Below are 25,573 nucleotides of genomic sequence, written 5' to 3'. Positions count from 1 at the left end.
GTAAGCTAAAGACTGTCTGTTAATAAATACATTTATAGTTAAATGATATAGCAAGAGATAGAGATATAACAATGTGATGTTAATTCTTCTAGATAAGCCTGGTCCACCGGCCTCCGTTAAAATCAAACATATGTATGCAGATCGTGCAATGCTTTCTTGGGAGCCTCCTCTGGAAGATGGAGGTTCAGAAATTACTAACTACATTGTAGACAAGCGTGAAACAAGTAGACCAAACTGGGCCCAAGTCAGTGCCAATATACCCATTACAAGCTGCACAGTGGAGAAACTAATAGAAGGACATGAGTACCAGTTCCGCATATGTGCCGAAAACAAATATGGTGTTGGAGATCCTATCTTGACTGAACCAGCAGTTGCTAAGAATCCATATGGTAAGTGCTTTGTGGGATAGCTTCATTAGTCACTGGTGTTTTGTGTACACTTATGAATGTGAACATAACTTTCAACTACATCTTCACAGATGTACCCGGACCTTGTGATCCGCCGATAATTAGCAATGTAACAAAAGACTTTATGACTGTTAGCTGGAAGCCACCAGCTAGTGATGGTGGATCCCCAATAACTGGTTATATGCTTGAGAAGCGTGAAACTAAGGCTCTTAACTGGACAAAGGTAAACAGAAAGCCTGTCATTGAAAGAACTGTTAAGGCTACTGGACTCCAAGAAGGAACAGAATATGAGTTCCGGGTGATAGCATTGAATAAGGCTGGACCTGGCAAGCCTAGTGCACCATCTAAAGCAGTGTATGCTCGTGATCCTCAATGTAAGCCAAAATTCTCAGATATTTTCCATGTTTATTTCAAAATACTTTTGTACAGCACTTGGTACGATAACTTTATGATATTTTAATTCTCAGATCCTCCTGGCCCACCTGCTTTCCCGAAAGTGGTTGATACTACTCGTAATTCGATAAGCCTGTCATGGAGCAAACCAGCATATGATGGAGGAAGCCCTATTATTGGTTATCTAGTGGAAGCAAAAAGAGCTGACACAGACAACTGGGTCAGATGCAATCTACCCAAGAACTTACAGGCTACACGATTTGTGGTAACAGGGCTGATGGAAGATACAGAGTACCAGTTCCGCATTTATGCTGTCAATAAGATTGGATACAGTGATCCAAGTGATGTTCCTGATAAACACACTGCCAAAGACATTTTAAGTATGTTCACTGAACACAAATTACCTTGTTGACTTTTGTTTTAATTTATGGGATGGGTTCCAAAGACAGGGTTTGTCACAGATCACAGAGGCAGATTAATTTTGAATGTGTCATATCTCAAAAAACATAGGCCGAAAGTGGTTAATCTGGAAGAGAATAGGGGAGGTAGGAAGTGAGTAGAATCTGACTGGTGTCTGCTTTTTTCATTTGTATGCTAGATACTCTTCTGCCTCCTATTTTGTGTCTTCAAGAATTTTTTCTTTCTCTAATGCTAAAATTAGACTTTTCAGATCTCTCTTCTAAAAACTTTCAGTCTTCTTTATTTCTTCTAAATAATTTGAAGCCAAGATTACTATTCTAAGCATCCATGTGGCACACTATTTAATCATATGACACGTATTCCTTAAGAGCCATGTTGGCTGCTGTATGTATTTTGCTGTATGTACAAAAGCATTGCTTCACAGAACTGTCATGGTTCAAGATAAGCAGAACAGTCCAGGAAGCTTTGAAATTCTTTTGAATTCTAGAGAGCATAGGATACTTCTTCATATGACAAGTAATGTAAATGGTGGAAAAGGCAGAAAAAAAGGAAGTGAAATCAGTGAAAAAAAATGCCAAGTTTGCAAATTATCTTGAAATGGGAGTTGGGTCACTAACTCACTAACATCATCACAGGCATGAGAACAAGTTTGTTAATCTAGTGAAATGCCAGCAGAGAGGGACTTTTTGTCACAGTAACTTTAGTGATAGTCTTAAAGATGATGTTTTAATTGCATGGTTTTTGTTAAACACACAGTTCCTCCTGAAGGAGAACTTGATGCTGAACTAAGGAAAGTCCTTGTGTTGCGTGCTGGAGTCACAATGAGACTTTATGTGCCAGTAAGAGGACGTCCACCTCCAAAGATTACATGGTCTAAAGTGGGTGCCAACCTAAGAGATAGACAAGGATTAGACATCAAGTCAACTGATTTTGATACCTTCCTGCGTTGTGAAAATGTAAACAAATATGATGCTGGAAAATACGTCCTCAGTCTGGAGAACAGCTGTGGCAAAAAGGCATACACCATTGTTGTAAAAGTACTTGGTAAGTGTCAGGGTTTTCTCTATTATAATGTATTTGTTAACTTTTTAATGGATTTGTTTGTTTGTTTACTAAATCAAATGTGGGGTTGTGTTTATCTAGATACTCCAGGCCCTCCAATTAACCTGATTGTAAAGGAGGCATCTAAGGATTCTGCCTTCATTACATGGGAACCTCCACTAATAGATGGTGGTAGTCCAATCACAAATTATGTCGTTGAAAAACGTGATGCAGAAAGAAAGTCATGGTCCACAGTAACAACAGAATGTCCAAAGACAAGCTGCAGGATAACCAACTTAGAAGAAGGCAAATCTTACTTCTTCAGGGTTTTTGCTGAAAATGAATATGGTATTGGTGACCCCTGTGAAACTCGTGATGCTGTTAAAGCTTCTGGTAAGAAAAATGACTCCATTTCACCTATTTTAGTATTCAAATAATTTCTATTTTTAGCTTGAATGGACACTTACTATGCTTTTCTTCCTTCTAGAAACACCTGGGCCAGTTGTGGATCTAAAAGCTTCAGCTGTAACAAAATCATCATGCAATTTAGTATGGAAAAAACCTATCAGTGATGGTGGAAGCCGTATTTTTGCATATGTTGTCGAGGTCCTGATGGATGAAGATAAATGGCAAGAAGTCATGCGGTCAAAGAACCTCCATTTTTCAATGAGAGATCTAAAAGAAGGACAAGAATACACTTTCAGAGTGAGAGCCCAAAATGATGCTGGATATGGAATCCCAAGAGAGCTCACAGTTGTGGCAAGAGATGATGTTGGTAAGAAGCAACTTAAGATCATTAATTCAATGCTTCACTTACCTCATATACATTAATTTTATGCTTACTTTCATTACCATACATACATACAAATCAGATGCCTTTAAAATGGCATCTTACTTTTATCACAGAGCTTATGCATAGTTGAATAACCCATTTCTTTTATTTTTACAGTGGCACCTGATCTTGATTTAAGAGATCTACCTGATTTGTGCTATATAGCTAAAGAGGGTAGCAATTTCCGTCTTAAAATCCCAATTAAAGGCAAGCCTGTCCCAGCTGTAACTTGGAAGAAAGACGAAGACCAGGCACTTACTGAGAGTGGAAGAGTTGCATTTGAATCTACAGCAGTTAACACCACACTTGTAGTATATGACTGCCAGAAAGCTGATGCTGGAAAATACACAATAACTCTGAAGAATGTTGTTGGCAGCAAGGAAGGCACGATTTCTGTGAAAGTTGTTGGCAAACCTGGAATACCAACAGGTCCGGTGAAATTTGAAGAAGTCACAGCCGATGCTATAACCTTAAAGTGGGGCCCTCCAAAAGATGACGGTGGTTCAGAAATCACTAACTATGTCCTAGAGAAGAGAGATAATGTAAACAATAAGTGGGTGACTTGTGCCTCTGCAGTCCAGAAAACCACATTTAGAGTTACAAGACTTCATGAAGGAAATGAATATACATTCAGGATCAGGGCTGAAAATAAATATGGAGTAGGCGAAGGTCTTAAATCTGACCCTGTCATTGCAAAACATCCATTTGGTAAGTATCCATTGATTTTCAAAATTGAAAAAAAAAAAGTTTTAGGGGTGATATTTATTTTTAATGTTACTGCATTTTTTTTATATTGTTTAGATGTGCCAGATGCTCCTCCACCTCCCAACATTGTTGATGTTCGGCATGAATCTGTAGCTTTAACTTGGACTGATCCCAGAAGAACTGGAGGCTCACCAATCACAGGTATATCCCCCAAAGCCTCCCTAGTATTTCAGTTCTTAATAGTTCTTTCTCTCTGTCAAAGGGTAAGATAAAACTCAGGTGTTTATGCTTCAAATTGAGTGATTGATTGATTGATTGATTGATTCACTGTTTTACTTCCTACTCTTTCTCCATGATGAATTTTTAAAAAAACTTAACTTAAAAGTCAGGAAAACACTAACTGAGAAACAATATTTTTGTACAGAGCCAAAACATCTAAAGAAAGAAAAACAAAGTCACCTATATGTTACATTACTTGGGTCTATAAAATTAACAATTTGCATTTACAAACATCTCGTCATTGCAATCTTACATCTGTAATGTATGTCCACATCCATTTCTCAATCTGGTTTTCAGTGTTCCTCTTGCACAATGCCTATGTGACATGCCATACAGGCAATATGATGTTTCATAATGCTATGAGAAATGAAAATTTCTATAAAACTCCTCATATTTTCACCTCACCATTTATCTTCTAGGTTATCACATTGAAGTCAAAGAAAGAAACAGTCTTCTGTGGAAGAGAGCAAACAAAACACCAATAAGAATGAAAGATTTCAGAGTGACAGGGTTAACTGAAGGTCTGGAATATGAATTCAGAGTAATGGCAATCAATTTGGCTGGAGTAGGTAAACCAAGTCTGCCATCTGAACCAGTTGTGGCACTTGATCCTATTGGTAAGTCATCAGGAGAATAAAAAGGAAAATTCTGAAATATGAAGTAATTTTTGTTTGATCACTATTTATTATTTTCTCTTTTAGATCCCCCTGGGAAACCTGAAGTTATCAATGTAACTAGGAACTCAGTAACACTCATTTGGACAGAACCAAAATATGATGGTGGACATAAGTTAACTGGCTATATTGTTGAAAAGCGTGATTTACCCTCAAAGACTTGGACAAAAGCTAATCATGTGAATGTTCCAGACTGTGCATTTACTGTAACTGACCTTACTGAAGGCTCCAAATATGAGTTCAGAATTAGAGCAAAGAACACTGCTGGAGCTATCAGTCCTCCATCTGAACCCACAGACACCATAATATGCAAGGATGAGTATGGTATGTAGATGGCATTAAAAATGTAGAATTTTATTTGAATAATTAATAGAAAATCCTCCCCCCCCTCCTCCCCCCCATGTTCTTGTTATAACAATCGGGGTTGTTTGTTTGTTTTGACAGAGGCACCAAGCATTGTTATCGATCCTACTTTGAAGGAAGGTTTAACAGTAAAAGCAGGAGACACCATTACAGTGTCTGCTATTAGTATCCGTGGCAAACCACCTCCAACTTCAGCATGGTCAAAAGCTGGAAAAGATTTTAGACCTTCAGAGATTGTGCACATTGAAACCACACCAACTTCTTCTACTCTAACTGTCAAATATGCAGCCAGAAAAGATTCTGGAGAATACACAATCACTGCAACCAATCCTTTTGGCACTAAGCAGGAGAGCATACATGTGAAAGTTTTAGATGTTCCAGGACCTCCAGGGCCTATTGAGATCAGCAATGTTTCAGCAGAAAAAGCGACTCTTACATGGTCACCTCCTGCAGAAGACGGTGGATCACCAATCAAATCATATGTTCTTGAAAAGAGAGAAACTAGCCGACTGCTCTGGACGTTGGTTGCTGAAAACATTGAAAGCTGTAGGCATGTTGTCACCAAGCTCATTCAAGGAAATGAATACGTTTTCCGTGTCGCAGCAGTAAATCAATACGGCAAGGGTGAAGCAGTACAATCAGAACCAGTTAAAATGGTGGATAGATTTGGTATGTAGAACAAGCTAAGAAGTTCCAGTGTGTTTTTATTAATCTCTGAAGACTTGATTTTTGTTCTAACTGTACTTTTTTCTTCCTTAACAGGTCCCCCAGGCCCTCCTGGAAAACCAGAAGTAACAAATGTGACTAAAAATACTGTCACAGTTACCTGGAAAAGGCCAGTAGATGATGGTGGAAGTGAAATCACAGGTTACTATGTGGAGCGAAGAGAAAAGAAAGGTTTAAGATGGGTCAGAGCAACAAAGAAACCAGTTTCAGATCTTAGATGCAAAGTAACTGGTCTCCTGGAAGGAAATGAATATGAATTCCGTGTCAGTGCAGAAAATAGAGCAGGAGTTGGACCACCAAGCGATGCTTCAAACTCAGTCATATGCAAGGATGTTGCATGTTAGTACCATGCCTTTTCTTTTTTGGGAGTGGGTGGGATGGGCAGGGAGCACTTTCAGACAGTGTAAGAGTAACTTCCTCTGTAATGTAATGTTTTGTCTTTTCTTCACTTTTCAGACCCACCAGGTCAACCTGCAAATCCAAGAGTGACTGATACTACAAAGACAAGTGCATCTTTAGCCTGGGGCAAGCCTCATTATGATGGTGGTCTTGACATAATTGGTTATATAGTAGAGCATCAAAAGGAAGGAGAAGAAGAATGGGTAAAAGACACGACAGGGACTGCTTTAAGAATCACTCAGTTTGTTGTTGCTCATCTGCAGACAGGAGCCAAATACAATTTCAGAATCTCTGCCATGAATGCTGCAGGTATCGGTGAACCAGCAATAATTCCAAGTGTGGAAATCAAAGACCGGGAAGAGATTCCTGACTTTGAATTAGATGCTGAGCTAAGAAGAACGCTTGTTGTTAGAGCTGGATTAACTATTCGGATTTTTGTGCCAATTAAAGGACGTCCAACCCCAGAAGTTACATGGACAAAAGATGGTGTTTCACTCAAAGGACGTGCCAATATTGAAAATACAGACTCTTTTACACTCTTGATTGTCACAGAGTGTACCAGATATGATGCAGGAAAATACATAATGACTCTTGAAAATGCTGCTGGTAAGAAGACTGGCTTTGTAAATGTAAAAGTCTTGGATACACCAGGTCCGCCAATAAACCTTAAGCCTAGAGAAATAACCAAAGACAGCATCACCCTCCAATGGGATATGCCTCTGATAGATGGTGGTTCACGTATAACAAACTATATTGTTGAGAAACGTGAATCAACTCGGAAAGCATATTCAACAGTCACAACCAACTGCCAGAAGTGTTCCTTTAGGATTCCTAATTTGGCTGAGGGGTGTGAATACTATTTCAGAGTGCTGGCTGAAAATGAGTATGGTATTGGTGAACCAGCTGAAACTGCAGAACCAGTAAGAGCTTCTGAGGCACCATCCCCACCTGAAAGCCTTAATATTATGGATGTAACACGGAGCTCAGTTAGCCTGGCTTGGCCAAAACCAGAACATGACGGTGGCAGCAAGATCACTGGGTATGTAATTGAAGCACAGAGAAAAGGAACCAACCAGTGGGCACACATCACCACTGTAAAAACGCTGGACTGTGTAGTAAAGAATCTAACTGAAAATGAAGAATATACTTTCCAGGTTATGGCAGTTAACAGTGCTGGAAGAAGTGCCCCAAGAGAAAGCAGACCAGTTATTATCAAGGAGCAAACAATGCTACCAGAGTTTGACCTCCGTGGTATTTACCAGAAAACAGTCATTGCCAAAGCTGGTGACAATATCAAGATTGAAATCCCTGTGCTTGGTCGTCCAAGGCCTACTGTGACTTGGAAGAAAGAAGACCAGATACTTAAGCAAACACAAAGGGTAAATTATGAAAATACTGCAACTGCAACCATACTAACCATCAATGAATGTAAACGAAGTGATAGTGGTCAATATCCACTGTCAGCTAAAAATATTGTTGGAGAAGTTAGTGAAGTAATCACAGTTCAGGTTCATGACATACCTGGACCTCCTACTGGACCAATTAAATTTGATGAAATTTCATCTGACTTTCTAATATTCTCATGGGAGCCTCCTTTGGATGATGGTGGCGTACCAATCAGTAATTACATTGTAGAAATGCGTCAAACTGACAGTACCACATGGACTGAATTGGCAACCACAGTGATACGTACTACATTTAAAGCCACTCGACTTACTACTGGAGTTGAGTATCAGTTCCGTGTTAAAGCTCAAAACAGATATGGAATTGGTCCAGCCATTACTTCAGGGACTGTAGTTGCCAACTACCCATTTAAGGTACCTGGGCCTCCTGGCACTCCTCAGGTGATTGCAGTCACCAAAGAAACCATGACCATTAGCTGGAATGAACCAGTAACTGATGGTGGAAGCCCAATTCTGGGATATCATGTTGAAAGAAAAGAACGAAATAGCATTCTTTGGCAGACTGTAAGTAAAATGCTGGTATCAGGCAATATCTTTAAATCAACTGGACTTACTGATGGCATTGCATATGAATTCCGTGTTATAGCAGAAAATCTGGCTGGGAAGAGTAAGCCAAGCAAGCCATCTGAGCCTGTGTTTGCCCTCGACCCAATAGATCCACCTGGTAAGCCGATACCTCTGAACATTACAAGACATGCAGTTACACTGAAGTGGACTAAACCAGAATATAATGGAGGTTTTAAGATAACTGGCTACACTGTTGAAAAAAGAGACCTTCCTAATGGCCGTTGGCTGAAGGCTAATTTCAGCAATATACTAGAGACTGAATTCACTGTAAGTGGTTTGACAGAAGATGCTGCCTATGAATTCCGTGTGATTGCTAGGAACGCTGGTGGGGCTGTTAGTCAGCCCTCTGAGCCATCAGATGCAATAACTTGTAGAGATGACATTGAAGCACCAAAGATAAGGGTGGATGCTAAATACAAAGACACCTTAGTGCTGAAAGCAGGTGAAGTCTTCAGACTTGAGGCTGATGTTTCAGGTCGCCCTCCACCAACTATGACATGGACAAAAGGAGAAAAAGAACTTGAAGACACAGCAAAATTAGAAATAAAAATAGCAGATTTCTCTACTGTTCTTATCAATAAAGATTCTTCAAGAAGAGATGGCGGTGCCTATACACTTACTGCAACAAATCCTGGTGGCTTTGCCAAGCATATCTTCAATGTTAAAGTTCTTGATAGACCTGGTCCCCCAGAAGGACCTTTGACTGTGTCTGAAGTCACTGCAGAAAAATGCGTGCTGTCATGGCTACCTCCACTGGATGATGGAGGAGCAAAGATTGACCATTATGTGGTTGAAAAACGTGAAACCAGTAGATTGGCATGGACAGCTGTAGCCACAGAAGTTCCATTAACTAAACTGAAGGTTACTAAGCTGTTGAAGGGCAATGAGTACGTGTTCCGTGTTATGGCTGTTAACAAATATGGAGTTGGTGAGCCTCTGGAATCAGAGCCTGTTCTTGCAGTAAATCCATATGTGCCACCTGATCCACCTAAAACACCTGAAGTTACAGCAATTACAAAAGATTCTATGGTTGTCTGTTGGGGCCATCCTGATTCTGATGGTGGGAGCCCAATAACTAACTATATTGTGGAACGTCGAGACAGGGCTGGTCTACGGTGGGTGAAATGTAACAAACGGGTTGTTACTGACTTACGTTATAAAGTGTCTGGACTGACAGAAGGCCATGAATATGAATACAGAGTCATGGCTGAAAATGCTGCTGGAGTCAGTGAGCCAAGTCCAACCAGTCCATTCTATAAAGCTTGTGATACTGTATTTAAGCCTGGTCCCCCAGGTAATCCTCGTGTTTTGGATAGCAGCAAGTCCTCAATTACAATAGCATGGAACAAACCAATATATGATGGTGGTTCAGAGATCACAGGTTACATGGTTGAGATCGCACTACCTGAAGAAGATGAGTGGAAGATTGTAACTCCACCAGTAGGTTTAAAGGCCACTTCTTTTACCATCACTGACCTGAAAGAAAATCAGGAGTATAAAATACGGATATATGCTATGAACTCTGAAGGTCTTGGAGAACCTGCTCTTGTTCCTGGGACTCCAAAAGCTGAAGAAAGAATGCTACCTCCAGAGATTGAACTTGATGCAGAACTACGTAAGGTTGTCACTATTAGAGCCTGCTGTACTCTAAGGCTTTTTGTCCCAATCAAAGGAAGACCAGCACCTGAAGTAAAATGGACAAGAGAACATGGAGAATCTTTGGATAGAGCGAGCATTGAATCAACAAGCTCTTACACTCTACTTATTGTTGAAAACGTAAATAGATTTGATAGTGGCAAATACATACTGACAATTGAAAACAGCTCAGGTAGTAAGTCAGCATTTGTGAATGTCAGAGTCCTTGATACCCCAGGGGCACCTCAACATTTGAAAATAAAAGAAGTTACAAAATCATCTGTTACACTCACATGGGAGCCTCCTCTCATAGATGGTGGATCTAAAATAAAAAATTACATTGTTGAAAAGCGTGAATCAACAAGAAAAGCTTATTCAACTGTTAATGCCAATTGCCACAAGACCACCTGGAAAGTTGATTCACTGCAAGAAGGCTGCAACTACTACTTCAGAGTCCTAGCTGAAAATGAGTATGGAATAGGCCTTCCAGTTGAAACTTCAGAATCCGTAAAAGTATCAGAGAGACCACTTCCACCAGGGAAAATAACTTTGTTGGATGTCACAAGAAATAGCGTATCCTTGTCTTGGGAAAAACCTGAACATGATGGTGGTAGCAGAATTCTGGGCTATATTGTAGAAATGCAAAGCAAAGGCAGTGAAAAGTGGTCAACTTGTGCTACAGTAAAAGTTACTGAAGCCACTATTACAGGATTGATCCAAGGTGAAGAATACACCTTCCGTGTTTCAGCTCAGAATGAGAAAGGTATCAGTGATCCCCGCCAGCTGGGTATACCAGTTATTGCAAAGGATCTTGTGATTCCACCAGCTTTCAAACTACTGTTTACCACCTTCAGTGTTCTAGCAGGAGAGGACTTAAAGGTTGATGTTCCTTTTGTTGGTCGACCCAAACCAGCAGTGTTTTGGCATAAAGACAATGTGGCATTGAAGCAGACGACAAGAGTAAACGCAGAAAGTTCAGAAAATAACACAGTGTTAACAATAAAAGAAGCATGCAGAGAAGATGTGGGGAATTATTTAGTTAAACTTACAAACTCTGCAGGTGAAGCAACTGAGACCCTAAATATTGTTGTCCTTGATAAACCAGGACCTCCAACTGGACCAGTAAAAGTAGATGAAGTAACAGCAGATAGTATTACCATTTCCTGGGAACCACCCAAGTATGATGGTGGTAGCTCTATCAATAATTACATTGTAGAAAAAAGAGACACTTCCACCACCACTTGGCAGATTGTGTCAGCTACTGTTGCAAGAACAACTATAAAAGCAAGTCGATTAAAGACTGGCTGTGAATATCAATTCAGAATCGCAGCTGAGAACAGATACGGGAAGAGTACCTATCTCACTTCAGAGCCAATCATAGCCCAATACCCATTTAAAGTTCCCGGCCCACCTGGAACACCTTTTGTAACAAACGTCTCAAAAGACAGCATGGTGGTACAGTGGAATGAACCAGTCAATGATGGCGGTAGCAAGATCATTGGGTATCACTTGGAGCGTAAAGAAAGAAACAGCATTCTGTGGGCTAAACTCAATAAAACACCTATTCCAGATACCAAATTTAAGACAACTGGCCTTGAGGAAGGTCTTGAATATGAGTTCAGAGTTTATGCAGAAAACATAGTGGGCATTGGAAAGGCAAGTAGAGCATCTGAATGCTATACTGCACATGATCCATGTGACCCTCCAGGTCGTCCAGAACCTATAATTGTCACAAGAAGCTCAGTAACACTTCAGTGGAAGAAACCTGTATATGATGGTGGAAGCAAGATCACAGGCTATGTTGTTGAAAAGAAGGAGCTACCTGATGGTCGTTGGATGAAAGCAAGCTTTACAAATGTCATTGATACCCAATTTGAAGTAACTGGTCTAGTTGAAAACCAGAGGTATGAGTTCCGTGTTATAGCAAGAAATGCTGCAGGTATTTTCAGTGAACCATCTGAGAGCTCAGGGGCAATTACAGCAAGAGATGAAGTAGAACCACCTCATATAAGTATGGATCCAAAATACAAAGACACTATTGTAGTGCATGCTGGTGAGTCATTCAGGCTTGATGCTGACATTCATGGCAAACCAATACCTTCCATTCAGTGGTTAAAAGGTGATCATGAGCTGACAAACACTGCTCGTATGGAAATAAAAAGTACCGATTTTGCAACAAGCCTTAGTGTGAAGGAAGCCATTAGAGTTGACAGTGGTCAGTATGTACTACTGGCAAAGAATGTTGCAGGTGAAAAGAAAGTTCCCGTTAACGTCAAAGTTCTTGATAGACCTGGACCACCAGAAGGTCCCGTTGAGATTACAGGCGTTACCGCTGAAAAATGCATGCTGTCATGGAAACCTCCGCTACAAGATGGTGGTAGCGATATTTCACACTACGTTGTAGAAAAAAGGGAAACCAGTCGCTTGGTATGGACAGTCATTGATTCAAATGTGCAAACCCTAAATTGCAAAGTTACAAAACTTTTAGAAGGAAATGAATATGTTTTCCGCATCATGGCGGTAAATAAATACGGCGTTGGTGAACCTCTTGAGTCCGAACCAGTTCTTGCAAAGAACCCATTTGTAGTGCCATTTGCACCGAAAGCACCAGAAGTCACAGCCATTACCAAGGACTCTATGATAGTTGTATGGGAAAGGCCAGCCTCAGATGGTGGTAGTGAAATCCTGGGCTACGTCCTTGAAAAACGAGATAAGGAAGGTATTCGCTGGACAAGATGTAACAAACGCTTGATAAGTGAGCTGCGATACAGAGTGACTGGGCTTATAGAAAATCATGATTACGAGTACAGAGTTTCAGCTGAAAATGCTGCTGGTCTTAGTGAACCGAGCCCACCTTCCACTTACTACAAAGCATGTGATCCTATTTACAAGCCAGGTCCACCCAATAATCCTAAAGTTGTGGATGTTACAAGATCTTCCGTTTTCCTTTCATGGGGTAAACCTATCTATGATGGTGGCTCTGAAATTCAGGGATACATTGTGGAAAAATGTGATGTAAGTGACGGCCAATGGGCAATTTGTACCCCTCCAACTGGAATTAAGAATACTCACATGGAAGTAGAAAAATTAGTGGAAAAACATGAATACAAATTCCGCATATGTGCAGTTAATAAAGCAGGAGTTGGAGAGCATGCAGATGTTCCTGGTTCTGTTATTGTGGAAGAGAAGATGGAGGCACCAGACCTTGACCTTGACATGGAATTAAGGAAGATTGTAAATGTGAGGGCAGGAGGTTCCTTAAGACTGTTTGTTCCCATCAGAGGTCGTCCAACACCTGAAGTAAAATGGGGTAAAATGGATGGTGAGATCAGAGAGGCAGCTATTATTGATACCACTAGCAGCTTTACTTCCCTTGTTCTAGACAACGTTAACAGATTTGATACTGGAAAGTATACTCTGACTTTAGAAAACAGCAGTGGAACCAAGTCTGCCTTTGTCAGTGTAAGAGTACTGGATACCCCAAGTGCACCTGTTAATTTAAAAATCAGAGAGATCACTAAAGACTCTGTTTCACTTTCATGGGAGCCTCCTCTCTTGGACGGTGGAGCAAAAATAAAGAATTACATTATTGAAAAGCGTGAAGCAACAAGAAAAGCATATGCAGCTGTTGTAACAAACTGCCACAAGACTTCATGGAAAGTAGGTCAACTTCAGGAGGGCTGCTATTACTTCTTTAGAATCTCTGCTGAGAATGAATATGGAATTGGCCTCCCTGCAGAAACCAGTGACCCAGTTAAAGTTGCTGAAGTTCCACAACCTCCTGGGAAAATAACAGTGGATGATGTCACGAGAAACAGTGTCTCACTAAGCTGGGCAAAACCTGAACATGATGGTGGCAGCAAAATCATACAATACATTGTTGAAATGCAAGCAAAGGGTAGTGAGAAGTGGTCAGAGTGTGCTCGTGTAAAAACACTTGAAGCCGTTATTACTAACCTAACTCAAGGGGAAGAATATCTTTTTAGAGTAATGGCTGTAAATGAAAAGGGTAAGAGTGATCCTAAAGCACTTGCAGTTCCAATAGTTGCCAAAGACCTGGTGATTGAACCTGATGTAAGACCTGCTTTTCACAGTTATAGTATCCAAGTGGGACAAGATCTGAAAGTAGAAGTACCAATTGCAGGTCGACCGAAACCAACTGTTACCTGGGTAAAAGATGGCCAGCCATTAAGGCAGACGACAAGGGTGAATGTTAGCGATTTGACTGATCTTACTATATTGAATATTAAAGAAATTAGCAAAGAGGACAGTGGCACTTATGAAATCACTGTGGCTAATGTTGTTGGGCAAAAGTCTGCCTCTGTTGAAATTATAACTCTAGACAAACCTGACCCTCCAGTAGGACCTGTGAAGTTTGATGAAATAAGTGCAGAAAGTATTACCCTATCATGGAGTCCCCCAGTGTACACAGGCGGCTGCCAAATCACCAACTATGTTGTTCACAAGAGAGATACAACAACCACTGTATGGGAAACAGTTTCAGCTACTGTTGCAAGAACTACACTGAAAGTGACTAAACTGAAAACTGGTTCAGAATACCAGTTCAGAATATTTGCTGAGAACAGGTACGGGCAGAGCTTTGCATTGGAATCTGCACCAGTTGTAGCACAGTACCCCTACAAGGAACCAGGACCTCCTGGCACACCATTTGTGACAATGGTTACAAAAGATTCCATGGTCGTACAGTGGCATGAACCAATAAATGATGGTGGCAGTAGAGTGTTGGGCTACCACCTTGAAAGAAAGGAGAAAAACAGTATTTTATGGGCTAAAGTGAACAAGACTATTATTCAGGACACAAGTTTTAAGACAACTAACCTTGAAGAAGGAATTGAATATGAGTTTCGAGTTTCTGCTGAAAATATTGTTGGTGTAGGCAAAACAAGTAAAGTTTCTGAGTGCTATGTAGCTCGTGACCCATGTGATCCTCCAGGTCGCCCGGAAGCTATAATAATAAAAAGAAGCTCTATTACTCTGCAGTGGATCAAACCAGAATATGATGGTGGAAGTAAGATTACTGGTTATATTGTAGAGAAACGTGACTTACCAGATGGTCGCTGGATGAAAGCTAGCTTCACAAATATCATTGAAACTCAGTTCACTGTAACAGGGCTTACTGAAGACCAAAGATATGAATTTAGAGTAATTGCAAAGAATGCTGCAGGTGCAATAAGCAAACCTTCTGACAGTACAGGACCAATAACAGCAAGGGATGAAGTTGAACTTCCACGAATTTCAATGGATCCGAAGTACAAAGACACAATTGTTGTAAATGCTGGTGAAACATTCAGACTTGAGGCTGATGTTCATGGAAAGCCACTACCAACCATTAAGTGGTACAAAGGAGATAAAGAACTTGAGGAAACTGCTAGATATGAAATAAAGAACACAGATTTCAGTGCATTAATAATTGTAAAGGATGCTATTAGAGTTGATGGTGGACAGTACATTTTAGAAGCCTCTAATGTTGCAGGAACAAAAACAGTACCAGTAAACGTAAAAGTCCTGGACAGGCCAGGACCTCCAGAGGGTCCAGTCCAAGTGACAGGAGTTACAGCTGAAAAATGTTCATTGGCATGGGCTCCTCCTCTTCATGATGGTGGCAGTGATATTTCTCATTACATTGTAGAGAAGAGAGAAACTAGTCGCCTAGCATGGACTGTTGTTGCTTCAGAGGTTTTACCTACAATGCTGAAAGTAACAAAACTCTTAGAAGGAAATGAATATGTTTTCCGTATTATGGCAGTTAACAAATATGGGGTTGGTGAGCCTTTAGAATCTGTGCCAGTAATGATGAAAAATCCATTTGTGGTTCCTGGACCACCAAAGGCTTTGGAAATTACCAACATCACAAAGGATTCTATGACTGTCTGCTGGAGCCGACCAGATAGTGATGGAGGTAGTGAAATCATAGGTTACATAGTAGAAAAGAGAGACCGAGCAGGCATCAGATGGATAAAATGCAATAAACGCCGAATTACAGATTTGCGATTAAGAGTTACAGGTTTAACAGAGGATCATGAATATGAATTCAGAGTTTCTGCTGAAAATGCTGCTGGAGTGAGTGAACCAAGCCAAGTTTCTCCTTACTTTAAAGCTTGTGACCCCATGTTCAAGCCTGGCCCACCTACAAATGCCCATGTTGTGGATACCACCAAAACTTCTGTTACACTTGCTTGGAGTAAACCTATTTATGATGGTGGTTGTGAAATCCAGGGATACCTTGTAGAAATCTGCAAAGCAGATGAAGATGAATGGTCACTTGTTACTCCACAGACAGGTATACGTGCCACTCGATTTGAAATCAAAAAGCTTACTGAACATCAAGAATATAAACTACGAGTGTGTGCCCTCAACAAGATTGGTGTAGGAGAGGCTGCATCAGTTCCTGGTACTATTAAACCAGAAGACAAACTTGAAGCTCCAGAACTTGATATTGATTCAGAGCTAAGGAAAGGGATAGTGGTTAGAGCTGGCGGCTCTGCTAGGATTCACATACCATTCAGAGGACGACCAACACCTGACATCACATGGTCTCGAGAGGAAGGTGAATTCACAGAAAAAGTTCAGATTGATAAAGGCATAAACTACACACAACTTTCAATTGACAACTGTGATAGAAATGATGCTGGAAAGTACATTCTTAAGTTGGAGAACAGCAGTGGTTCTAAATCTGCATTTGTTACAGTAAAAGTCTTGGACACACCAGGACCACCACAAAACTTAGTGGTAAAAGATATAAGGAAGGATTCTGCTGTATTATCTTGGGAACCACCCATTATCGATGGTGGTGCAAAGGTAAAGAACTATGTAATAGACAAGCGTGAGTCAACCAGGAAGGCATTTGCAAATGTAAGTGCTAAGTGTGGCAAGACAAGTTTTAAAGTTGAAAATCTTACAGAAGGAGCAATTTATTACTTCAGAGTTATGGCTGAAAATGAATTTGGAATTGGTGTTCCAGCTGAAACCACAGACGCTGTCAAAGCCTCAGAGCCACCTCTGCCTCCTGGGAAAGTAACACTCACCGATGTGACTCAGAGAAGTGCATCATTTACATGGGAAAAACCTGAACATGATGGAGGTAGCAGAATTTTGGGATACATTGTTGAAATGCTGCCTAAAGGAACAGAAAAATGGAGTGTTGTTAGTGAGACCAAAACATGCAATGCAGTTGTGTCTGGTTTGAGTTCAGGACAGGAATACCAATTTCGTGTGATTGCCTACAATGAAAAAGGCAAAAGCGATCCCAGAGCACTTGGAATTCCTGTGATAGCTAAAGACTTGACAATTGAGCCAAGTTTCAAACTGATGTTTAATACATACAGTGTACAGGCTGGAGAAGATCTAAAGGTAGAAGTACCATTTATAGGTAGACCCAAACCTACGATTACTTGGACGAAGAATGAGCAGCCACTGAAACAGACAACCAGGTTACATATTCAGGATACATCAACATCAACTATCTTACATATTAAAGAAAGCAACAAGGAAGACTTTGGTAAATATACAGTAACAGCAACAAACACAGCAGGTACGGCAACAGAGCACCTGAGCATAATTGTACTGGAAAAGCCTGGCCCACCACACGGACCTGTCCGCTTTGATGAAGTTAGCGCAGACTTTGTTGTTATATCATGGGATCCACCTGATTATACTGGCGGCTGTCAGATAAGCAACTATATAGTAGAAAAGCGTGACACAAGCACTACCACATGGAGCATTGTGTCAGCAACAGTTGCAAGAACAACTATCAAAGCAACAAAGCTTAAAACAGGTTCTGAATACCAGTTCAGGATTTCTGCCGAAAATAGATATGGGAAGAGCTCTCCTTTGGATTCTAAACCAGTTGTTGTGCAATACCCCTACAAGGTGCCTGGGCCACCTGGAACCCCATTTGTAACAGCAGCTTCCAAGGACCATATGATTGTAGAGTGGCATGAACCAGTTAATGATGGAGGAAGCAAAGTTCTTGGCTACCATCTTGAACGTAAAGATAAGAACAGCATTCTTTGGACAAAACAGAACAAGTCACTCATTGCAGACACCAAATACAAAACAGATGGCCTTGAAGAAGGTCTTGAATATGAGTTCAGAGTTTCTGCTGAAAACATTGTTGGCATTGGCAAAGTCAGCAAAGTATCAGAATTATATGTTGCCCGAGATCCTTGTGACCCACCTGGCCGCCCAGAGGCCATTGTTGTTACGAGAAATAATATCACGCTGAAGTGGAAAAAACCAGCATATGATGGTGGAAGCAAAATAACTGGATATATTGTAGAAAAGAAAGAACTACCAGATGGTCGTTGGATGAAAGCCAGCTTTACGAATGTGTTGGAAACAGAATTTACAGTAAGTGGTCTTGTCGAAGACCAGCGATATGAATTTAGAGTAATTGCAAGAAATGCAGCAGGTTGCTTGAGTGAACCATCTGAAAGTACAGGGCCCATTACTGCCAGAGATGAAATTGAAGCACCAGGGGCTTCTCTGGATCCTAAATACAAAGATGTCATTGTTGTTCATGCTGGAGAAACCTTTGTTCTTGAAGCTGATATCCATGGCAAACCTATTCCTGACATTACATGGTCAAAAGATGGTAAAGACCTTGAAGAAGCAACTGCAAGAATGGAAATTAAATCTACCATTAAGAAAACAACTCTTACTGTCAAAGACTGTGTAAGAGTAGATGGAGGTCACTATACTCTTAACCTCAGAAATGTTGGTGGCACAAAATCTATACCAATCACTGTAAAAGTGCTTGACAGGCCAGGACCTCCAGAAGGACCTTTGAAAGTTACAGGTGTCACTGCAGAAAAATGCTACTTGGCATGGGCTCCACCTTTACATGATGGTGGTTCTAGTATCTCACATTATATCATTGAGAAGAGAGAGACAAGCAGGCTTTCATGGACACAAGTAGCAACAGATGTGCAGGCTCTTAACCACAAAGTAACCAGACTCCTTGCTGGCAATGAGTACATTTTCCGTGTAATGGCAGTGAACAAATATGGAACTGGAGAACCCTTGGAATCTGAGCCAATTGTGGCTCGTAATCCATACAAACCCCCTGGTCCTCCTTCAACACCTGAAGTTTCAGCAATCACAAAAGATTCTATGGTGGTAACATGGTGTCGCCCAGAAGATGATGGGGGAGCTGAAATTGAAGGTTACATACTTGAAAAACGAGACAAAGATGGTATCCGGTGGACCAAATGCAATAAGAAAAGGCTGACGGACTTGCGATTCAGAGCAACAGGTCTTAGTGATGGGCATTTCTATGAATTTAGAGTTTCTGCTGAAAATGCTGCAGGGATAGGGGAACCCAGTGAACCATCCATTTTCTATCGTGCTTGTGATGTATTATATCCACCAGGTCCACCAAGTAATCCAAAGGTTACAGACACTTCCAGATCATCAGTTTCCCTTGCCTGGAGTAAGCCCATTTATGATGGCGGTGCTCCAGTTAAGGGATATGTAGTAGAAGTAAAAGAGGCTGCTGCTGATGAATGGACTACCTGCACACCACCAACAGGCCTACAAGCAAAACAGTTCACTGTTACAAAACTTAAAGAGAACCAGGAGTATAACTTCCGCATCTGTGCCATCAACTCAGAAGGAGTAGGAGAACCTGCTACTATACCTGGTACAGTCATAGCAGCAGACAAGATTGAACCTCCTGAAATTGAGCTTGATGCAGATCTCAGAAAAGTAGTCACTGTACGTGCTAGTGGTACATTACGCCTCTTTGTCACCATCAAAGGAAGACCAGAACCTGAAGTTAAATGGGAGAAAGCAGAAGGAACAATTAGTGAGCGAGCTCAGATTGAAGTCACCAGTTCTTATACAATGCTGGTCATTGACAATGTGAATAGATTTGATAGTGGTAGATACAATCTTACTTTAGAGAACAACAGTGGCAAAAAATCAGCTTTTGTTAATGTCAGAGTGCTTGATACACCTAGTGCACCTATAAACCTGACAATCAGAGAAGTGAAGAAAGATTTTGTAACATTAGCCTGGGAACCGCCACTTATTGATGGTGGAGCTAAAATTACCAACTATGTAGTTGAAAAGCGAGAATCCACAAGAAAGGCATATGCCACAATTACAAACAACTGCACGAAGAATTCCTTCAAAATTACCCAGCTACAAGAAGGATGTAGTTATTACTTCCGTGTTCTAGCTGTAAATGAATATGGGGTTGGCTTACCAGCAGAAACACCTGACCCAGTTAAGGTTTCTGAACCACCTTCTCCACCTGCAAAGGTCATTCTTGTTGATGTGACTCGCAACTCTGCTTCAATTAAATGGGAAAAGCCAGAGAGTGATGGTGGTAGTAAAATTACTGGTTATATAGTAGAAATGCAAACTAAAGGAAGTATAAAATGGAGTGCATGTACACAGGTGAAAACATTAGAAGCAACAATAACAGGTTTAAGTATGGGAGAAGAGTACAGTTTCAGAGTGATTGCTGTTAATGAAAAAGGAAAAAGTGATCCAAGAGAACTTGGTGTCCCAGTCATTGCAAAAGATATTGAAATCCAGCCATCTGCTGAGCTCCTTTTCAACACATTCACTGTGAAAGCTGGAGATGATCTTAAGATTGATGTGCCATTCAGAGGGCGACCTCTTCCAACCGTTAGCTGGAAGAAGGATGGGAATCCCTTAAAAGAGACAACCAGGGTAAATGTTCAGACATCAAAGACTTCAACTTTACTGTCCATCAAGGAAGCTTCAAATGAAGATTTGGGACATTATGAATTACATCTTTCAAATACTGCTGGATCAACAACAGCTTCTTTAACTGTAGTTGTCCTCGACAGACCAGGACCACCAACTGATGTGCATATTGATGAAATTAGTGCTGATAGTGTAACCCTGTCTTGGAAACCTCCAGGATATGATGGTGGGTGCCATATTAGCAATTACATTGTGGAGAAGCGAGAAACTACCACAACAACATGGGATGTAGTATCTGCAGCAGTTGCAAGAACATCAATTAAAGTATCTCGACTCACCACTGGCTCTGAATATCAATTCCGTATTTGTGCAGAAAACCGCTATGGGAAAAGCACTTACACTAATTCTCCTTCTGTTGTGGTAGAGTATCCATTTAAGCCTCCGGGACCACCTGGAACTCCTCATGTGGCACATGCAACTAAAGCTTTCATGATTGTAACTTGGCAGGTACCAGTTAATGATGGAGGTAGCAGAGTACTAGGATATCACTTGGAGCGTAAAGAAAGAAGCAGCATTCTTTGGACAAAAGTCAACAAGAGCCTTATACCTGATACGCAAATGAAAGTTACAGGTCTTGATGAAGGACTGCTGTATGAATATCGTGTGTATGCTGAAAACATTGCCGGAATAGGCAAATGCAGTAAAACATGTGAACCAGTTGCTGCAAGAGATCCATGTGATCCTCCTGGTCAACCAGAAGTTACTAATATTACAAGAACATGTGTATCACTGAAATGGACTAAACCAGAATATGACGGTGGAGCTAAAGTAACAGGATATATTATTGAACGCAGAGAGTTACCAGATGGTCGTTGGCTAAAGTGCAATTTTACTAATGTGCAAGAAACATACTTTGACGTAGGTGGACTTACAGAAGACCAGCGATATGAATTCCGTGTCATTGCAAAGAATGCTGCTGGACTCTTCAGTCAGCCATCTGAATCAACTGGACCTGTGACTGTAAAAGATGATGTAGAAGCTCCAAGAATTATGATGGATGCCAAATTCAGGGATGTTGTAGTTGTGAAAGCTGGAGAGGTGTTTAAAGTCAATGCTGATGTTGCAGGACGACCAGTTCCAGTGATTTCATGGACAAAGGATGGCAAGGAGCTTGAAGGAAAAGCTAGAGTTGAAATAGCCTCAACAGATCACACTACTGCAATAACCGTTAAGGACTGTATCCGAGGTGATTCAGGACAGTATGTACTAACATTACAAAATGTTGCAGGAACAAGATCTTTGGCAATTAATTGCAAAGTACTTGATAGACCTGGCCCACCAGCAGGCCCATTAGAAATAAATGGCCTTACTGCTGAAAAGTGCCATTTATCATGGGGACCCCCTCAAGAAAATGGCGGTGCAGATATTGATTATTATATTGTAGAAAAACGTGAGACCAGCAGAATTGCATGGACACTTTGTGAAGGAGAGCTTAGAACAACATCCTGTAAAGTGACAAAACTACTGAAGGGTAATGAGTATATTTTCAGAGTGATGGGAGTTAACAAGTATGGTGTTGGTGAGCCTCTAGAAAGTGTTGCTGTCAGAGCCCTAGACCCATTTACAGTCCCAAGTCCACCTACATCTTTAGAGATCACCAGTGTCAGCAAAGATTCGATAACTCTCTGCTGGGCAAGACCTGAGTCTGATGGAGGCAATGAGATCTCTGGCTATGTAATTGAAAGACGTGAGAAAACTAGCCTAAGATGGATTCGTGTAAACAAAAAGCCAGTTTATGATTTAAGAGTGAAATCATCTGGTCTCCGTGAAGGTTGTGAATATGAATTCCGGGTTTATGCAGAAAATGCTGCTGGCCTCAGCCTTCCAAGTGAAACCACACCATTAATTCGGGCAGAAGATCCAGTGTTCTTGCCATCTCCTCCATCTAAACCTAAGATTGTGGATTCTACAAGGTCAAATATAACCATTGGGTGGACAAAGCCACTGTTTGATGGAGGTGCTCCAGTAACAGGATACACAGTTGAATACAAGAAAACTGATGAAACTGACTGGACAACTGCTATTCAGAACTTAAGAGGCACAGAATACACCATAACTGGATTAGTAGCAGGCTCTGAGTACATCTTTAGAGTGAAATCCATTAACAAAATTGGTGCCAGTGAACCAAGTGAAGTCTCAGAACCTCAGGTGGCAAAAGAAAGAGAAGAAGAACCTTCCTTTGATATTGACAGTGAAATGCGGAAGACTTTAATTGTAAAGGCTGGTGGATCATTCACAATGACTGTTCCTTTCAGAGGCAAACCAGTCCCAAATGTAACATGGAACAAACCAGACACTGATCTCCGTACACGAGCAAGCATTGATACTTCAGATAATTGCACATCTCTTACTATTGAAAAAGCAACAAGAAACGATTCTGGAAAATACACACTAACATTGCAAAACATCCTGAACACTGCTACCTTGACTTTAATTGTCAAAGTTCTTGATACTCCTGGCCCACCATCTAATATTGCAGCAAAAGACATAACTAAAGAATCTGCTGTGTTATCTTGGGATGTTCCTGAAAATGATGGTGGAGCACCCGTAAAGAACTACGTTATTGAAAAACGAGAAGCTAGCAAAAAAGCGTGGGTCACTGTGACAAACAATTGTCATCGTCTGTCCTACAAAGTGACCGGCTTGCAAGAAGGTGCCATTTACTACTTCCGGGTTTCTGGAGAAAATGAGTATGGTGTTGGAGTGCCTTCTGAGACCAAGGAGGGAACAAAAATAACAGGTGTGTTTTACTAAGAAACATGTTTGTTAATATTTAAAACAATACATGTTTTAAAATGTTTACTTCCAAATAATATAAAAAGTGTTACATCTAGTTACAGTAAAAAGATAATATTATGGTAGGTATGTCTGTGGTTTTACAAATTAAAAATAGCTAAGTAATAGCTTGAATTTTAAATTTTGCTTGCATTTTACTTAAAATGTTTCTAATATACAAATTTATTTTAAAACACATTTTCTCAATCCAGATGGCTTTCCTGTGTAATTGCTAAAATAAAAAGTAAATACTTGCTATATTGTTTAACCTGTTGCACTTTTTTTCTTAGAAAAACCCAGCCCACCAGAAAAACTTGGAGTAACAAATGTCACGAAGGACAGTGTTTCTCTTTCATGGCTAAAACCAGAACATGATGGTGGAAGCAGAATTGTGAGCTACCTCATTGAAGCTCTTGAGAAAGGACAGCAAAAATGGGTTAAGTGTGCAGTTGTAAAGACAACTCATCATGTTGTCCATGGCCTTAAGGAGAATGTTGACTATTTCTTCAGGGTGTCTGCAGAAAACCAAGCTGGTTTAAGCGATCCTAAGGAACTACTGCTCCCTGTAACAGTTAAAGAACAATTAGGTATGCTTTCTGACATGAGGCAAAGGTTGATACACATTAGATTGGATTCATATTTTAAAAGAGAAAACATTTTTTAATGATTTGAAAATGTTTTCTTTTTCAGAATCACCTGAGATTGACATGAAGGGCTTCCCTCATAACACTGTATATATTCGAGCGGGATCAAACCTGAAAGTTGAAATTCCAGTTTCTGGAAAACCAATACCAAAGGTGACATTGTCTAGAGATGGTATTCCACTGAAACCTACCATGAGATTTCACACAGAAACCACTGCAGAAAGTCTCATCATTAACCTTAAAGAAAGTGTGGCTGCTGATGCTGGCAGATATGACATTACTGCTGCCAACTCAAGTGGCACCACAAAATCATTTGTTAATATTGTTGTGCTGGATAGACCCAGTCCTCCTATTGGTCCTGTTGTCCTTAGTGATATCACTGAAGAGAGTGTAACACTCAGATGGCAGCCTCCAGCTTATGATGGTGGAAGTCAAGTTACCAACTACATCGTACTGAAAAGAGAAACAAGTACTGCTGCTTGGTCTGAAGTGTCTGCAACCGTTGCTAGAACTGTTATCAAAGTTATGAAGCTCACAACAGGAGAAGAATACCAATTCCGCATCAAAGCTGAGAACCGTTTTGGCATCAGCGATCACATAGACTCACAATGTGTGGTCGTCAAGCTTCCTTACAGTGAGTAATATGCTTCTCACACCATACGTCGATGTTTTAATGGTCTGATGTTGAAAATGCAATTTTGTTAACAATTAATCACTTCTTTTTATATCATTAGCTACCCCTGGCCCTCCTTCCACACCATGGGTCACGAATGTCACCCGAGAGAGTATTACTGTTGGATGGCATGAACCAGTCACTAACGGTGGCAGTGCAGTCATTGGATACCACCTGGAAATGAAAGACAGGAATAGTATATTATGGCAGAAGGCTAACAAGACCCTCATTCGCACAACTCACTTCAAAGTCACCACCATCAGTGCTGGCCTTATCTATGAATTTAGAGTTTATGCAGAAAATGCAGCTGGCATCGGAAAAGCAAGTCATCCTTCTGATCCAGTCCTTGCAATTGATGCTTGTGGTATGTATTCCCTAGAAAATAAAGAAGCCCAACCATTTAAGTAGTGCTTTTTTTTTTTTTTTTTTTACCCCTGTGATATTCCATCCTGTACAGTAAGCCAATATTCAAAACAGCTGTTATTCATCAGCAATACTCTTATGTTTCCTACTGCAGAACCACCAAGAAACCTTCGTGTGTTGGATATGTCCAAGACTGCTATCACTCTGTCATGGCAGAAGCCAGCATTTGATGGTGGTAGCAAGATCACTGGATACATCGTAGAAAGACGTGATCTTCCAGATGGCAGATGGACAAAAGCTAGCTTCACCAATGTTATTGAGACTCAGTTCACAGTAACTGGTCTGACACAGAATTCCCAATATGAATTCCGGGTCTTTGCTAAGAATGCTGTTGGTTCCATTAGTAACCCCTCAGATGTTGTGGGTCCTATCACATGTGTTGATACGTACGGTACG

At 40.7% G+C, this 25,573-nt stretch overlaps 1 protein-coding gene across 1 annotated transcript in view; it reads left to right on the top strand.

Moving 5' to 3' along the window:
- The window catches only part of TTN (titin), a 245,450-nt gene that overhangs the window by 193,887 nt on the left and 25,990 nt on the right, over positions 1-25,573 (top strand). The window contains exons 276-292 of the mRNA XM_069781541.1: positions 93-389; positions 479-781; positions 875-1,180; positions 1,977-2,264; positions 2,364-2,654; positions 2,749-3,036; positions 3,211-3,801; positions 3,895-3,999; positions 4,497-4,694; positions 4,779-5,075; positions 5,196-5,783; positions 5,877-6,179; positions 6,297-23,402; positions 23,728-24,024; positions 24,128-24,715; positions 24,816-25,118; positions 25,272-25,568. Of these exons, the coding sequence (XP_069637642.1) occupies positions 93-389; positions 479-781; positions 875-1,180; positions 1,977-2,264; positions 2,364-2,654; positions 2,749-3,036; positions 3,211-3,801; positions 3,895-3,999; positions 4,497-4,694; positions 4,779-5,075; positions 5,196-5,783; positions 5,877-6,179; positions 6,297-23,402; positions 23,728-24,024; positions 24,128-24,715; positions 24,816-25,118; positions 25,272-25,568 (22,446 nt within the window). The remainder of the gene's footprint in view (positions 1-92; positions 390-478; positions 782-874; positions 1,181-1,976; positions 2,265-2,363; positions 2,655-2,748; positions 3,037-3,210; positions 3,802-3,894; positions 4,000-4,496; positions 4,695-4,778; positions 5,076-5,195; positions 5,784-5,876; positions 6,180-6,296; positions 23,403-23,727; positions 24,025-24,127; positions 24,716-24,815; positions 25,119-25,271; positions 25,569-25,573) is intronic.

This window comes from Haliaeetus albicilla, chromosome 4 (genome assembly GCF_947461875.1).
Source record: "Haliaeetus albicilla chromosome 4, bHalAlb1.1, whole genome shotgun sequence".
NCBI lineage: Eukaryota > Metazoa > Chordata > Aves > Accipitriformes > Accipitridae > Haliaeetus > Haliaeetus albicilla.
Note: the sequence above shows the minus strand (reverse complement) of the source record. Positions and strands in the feature narration are given on the sequence as shown.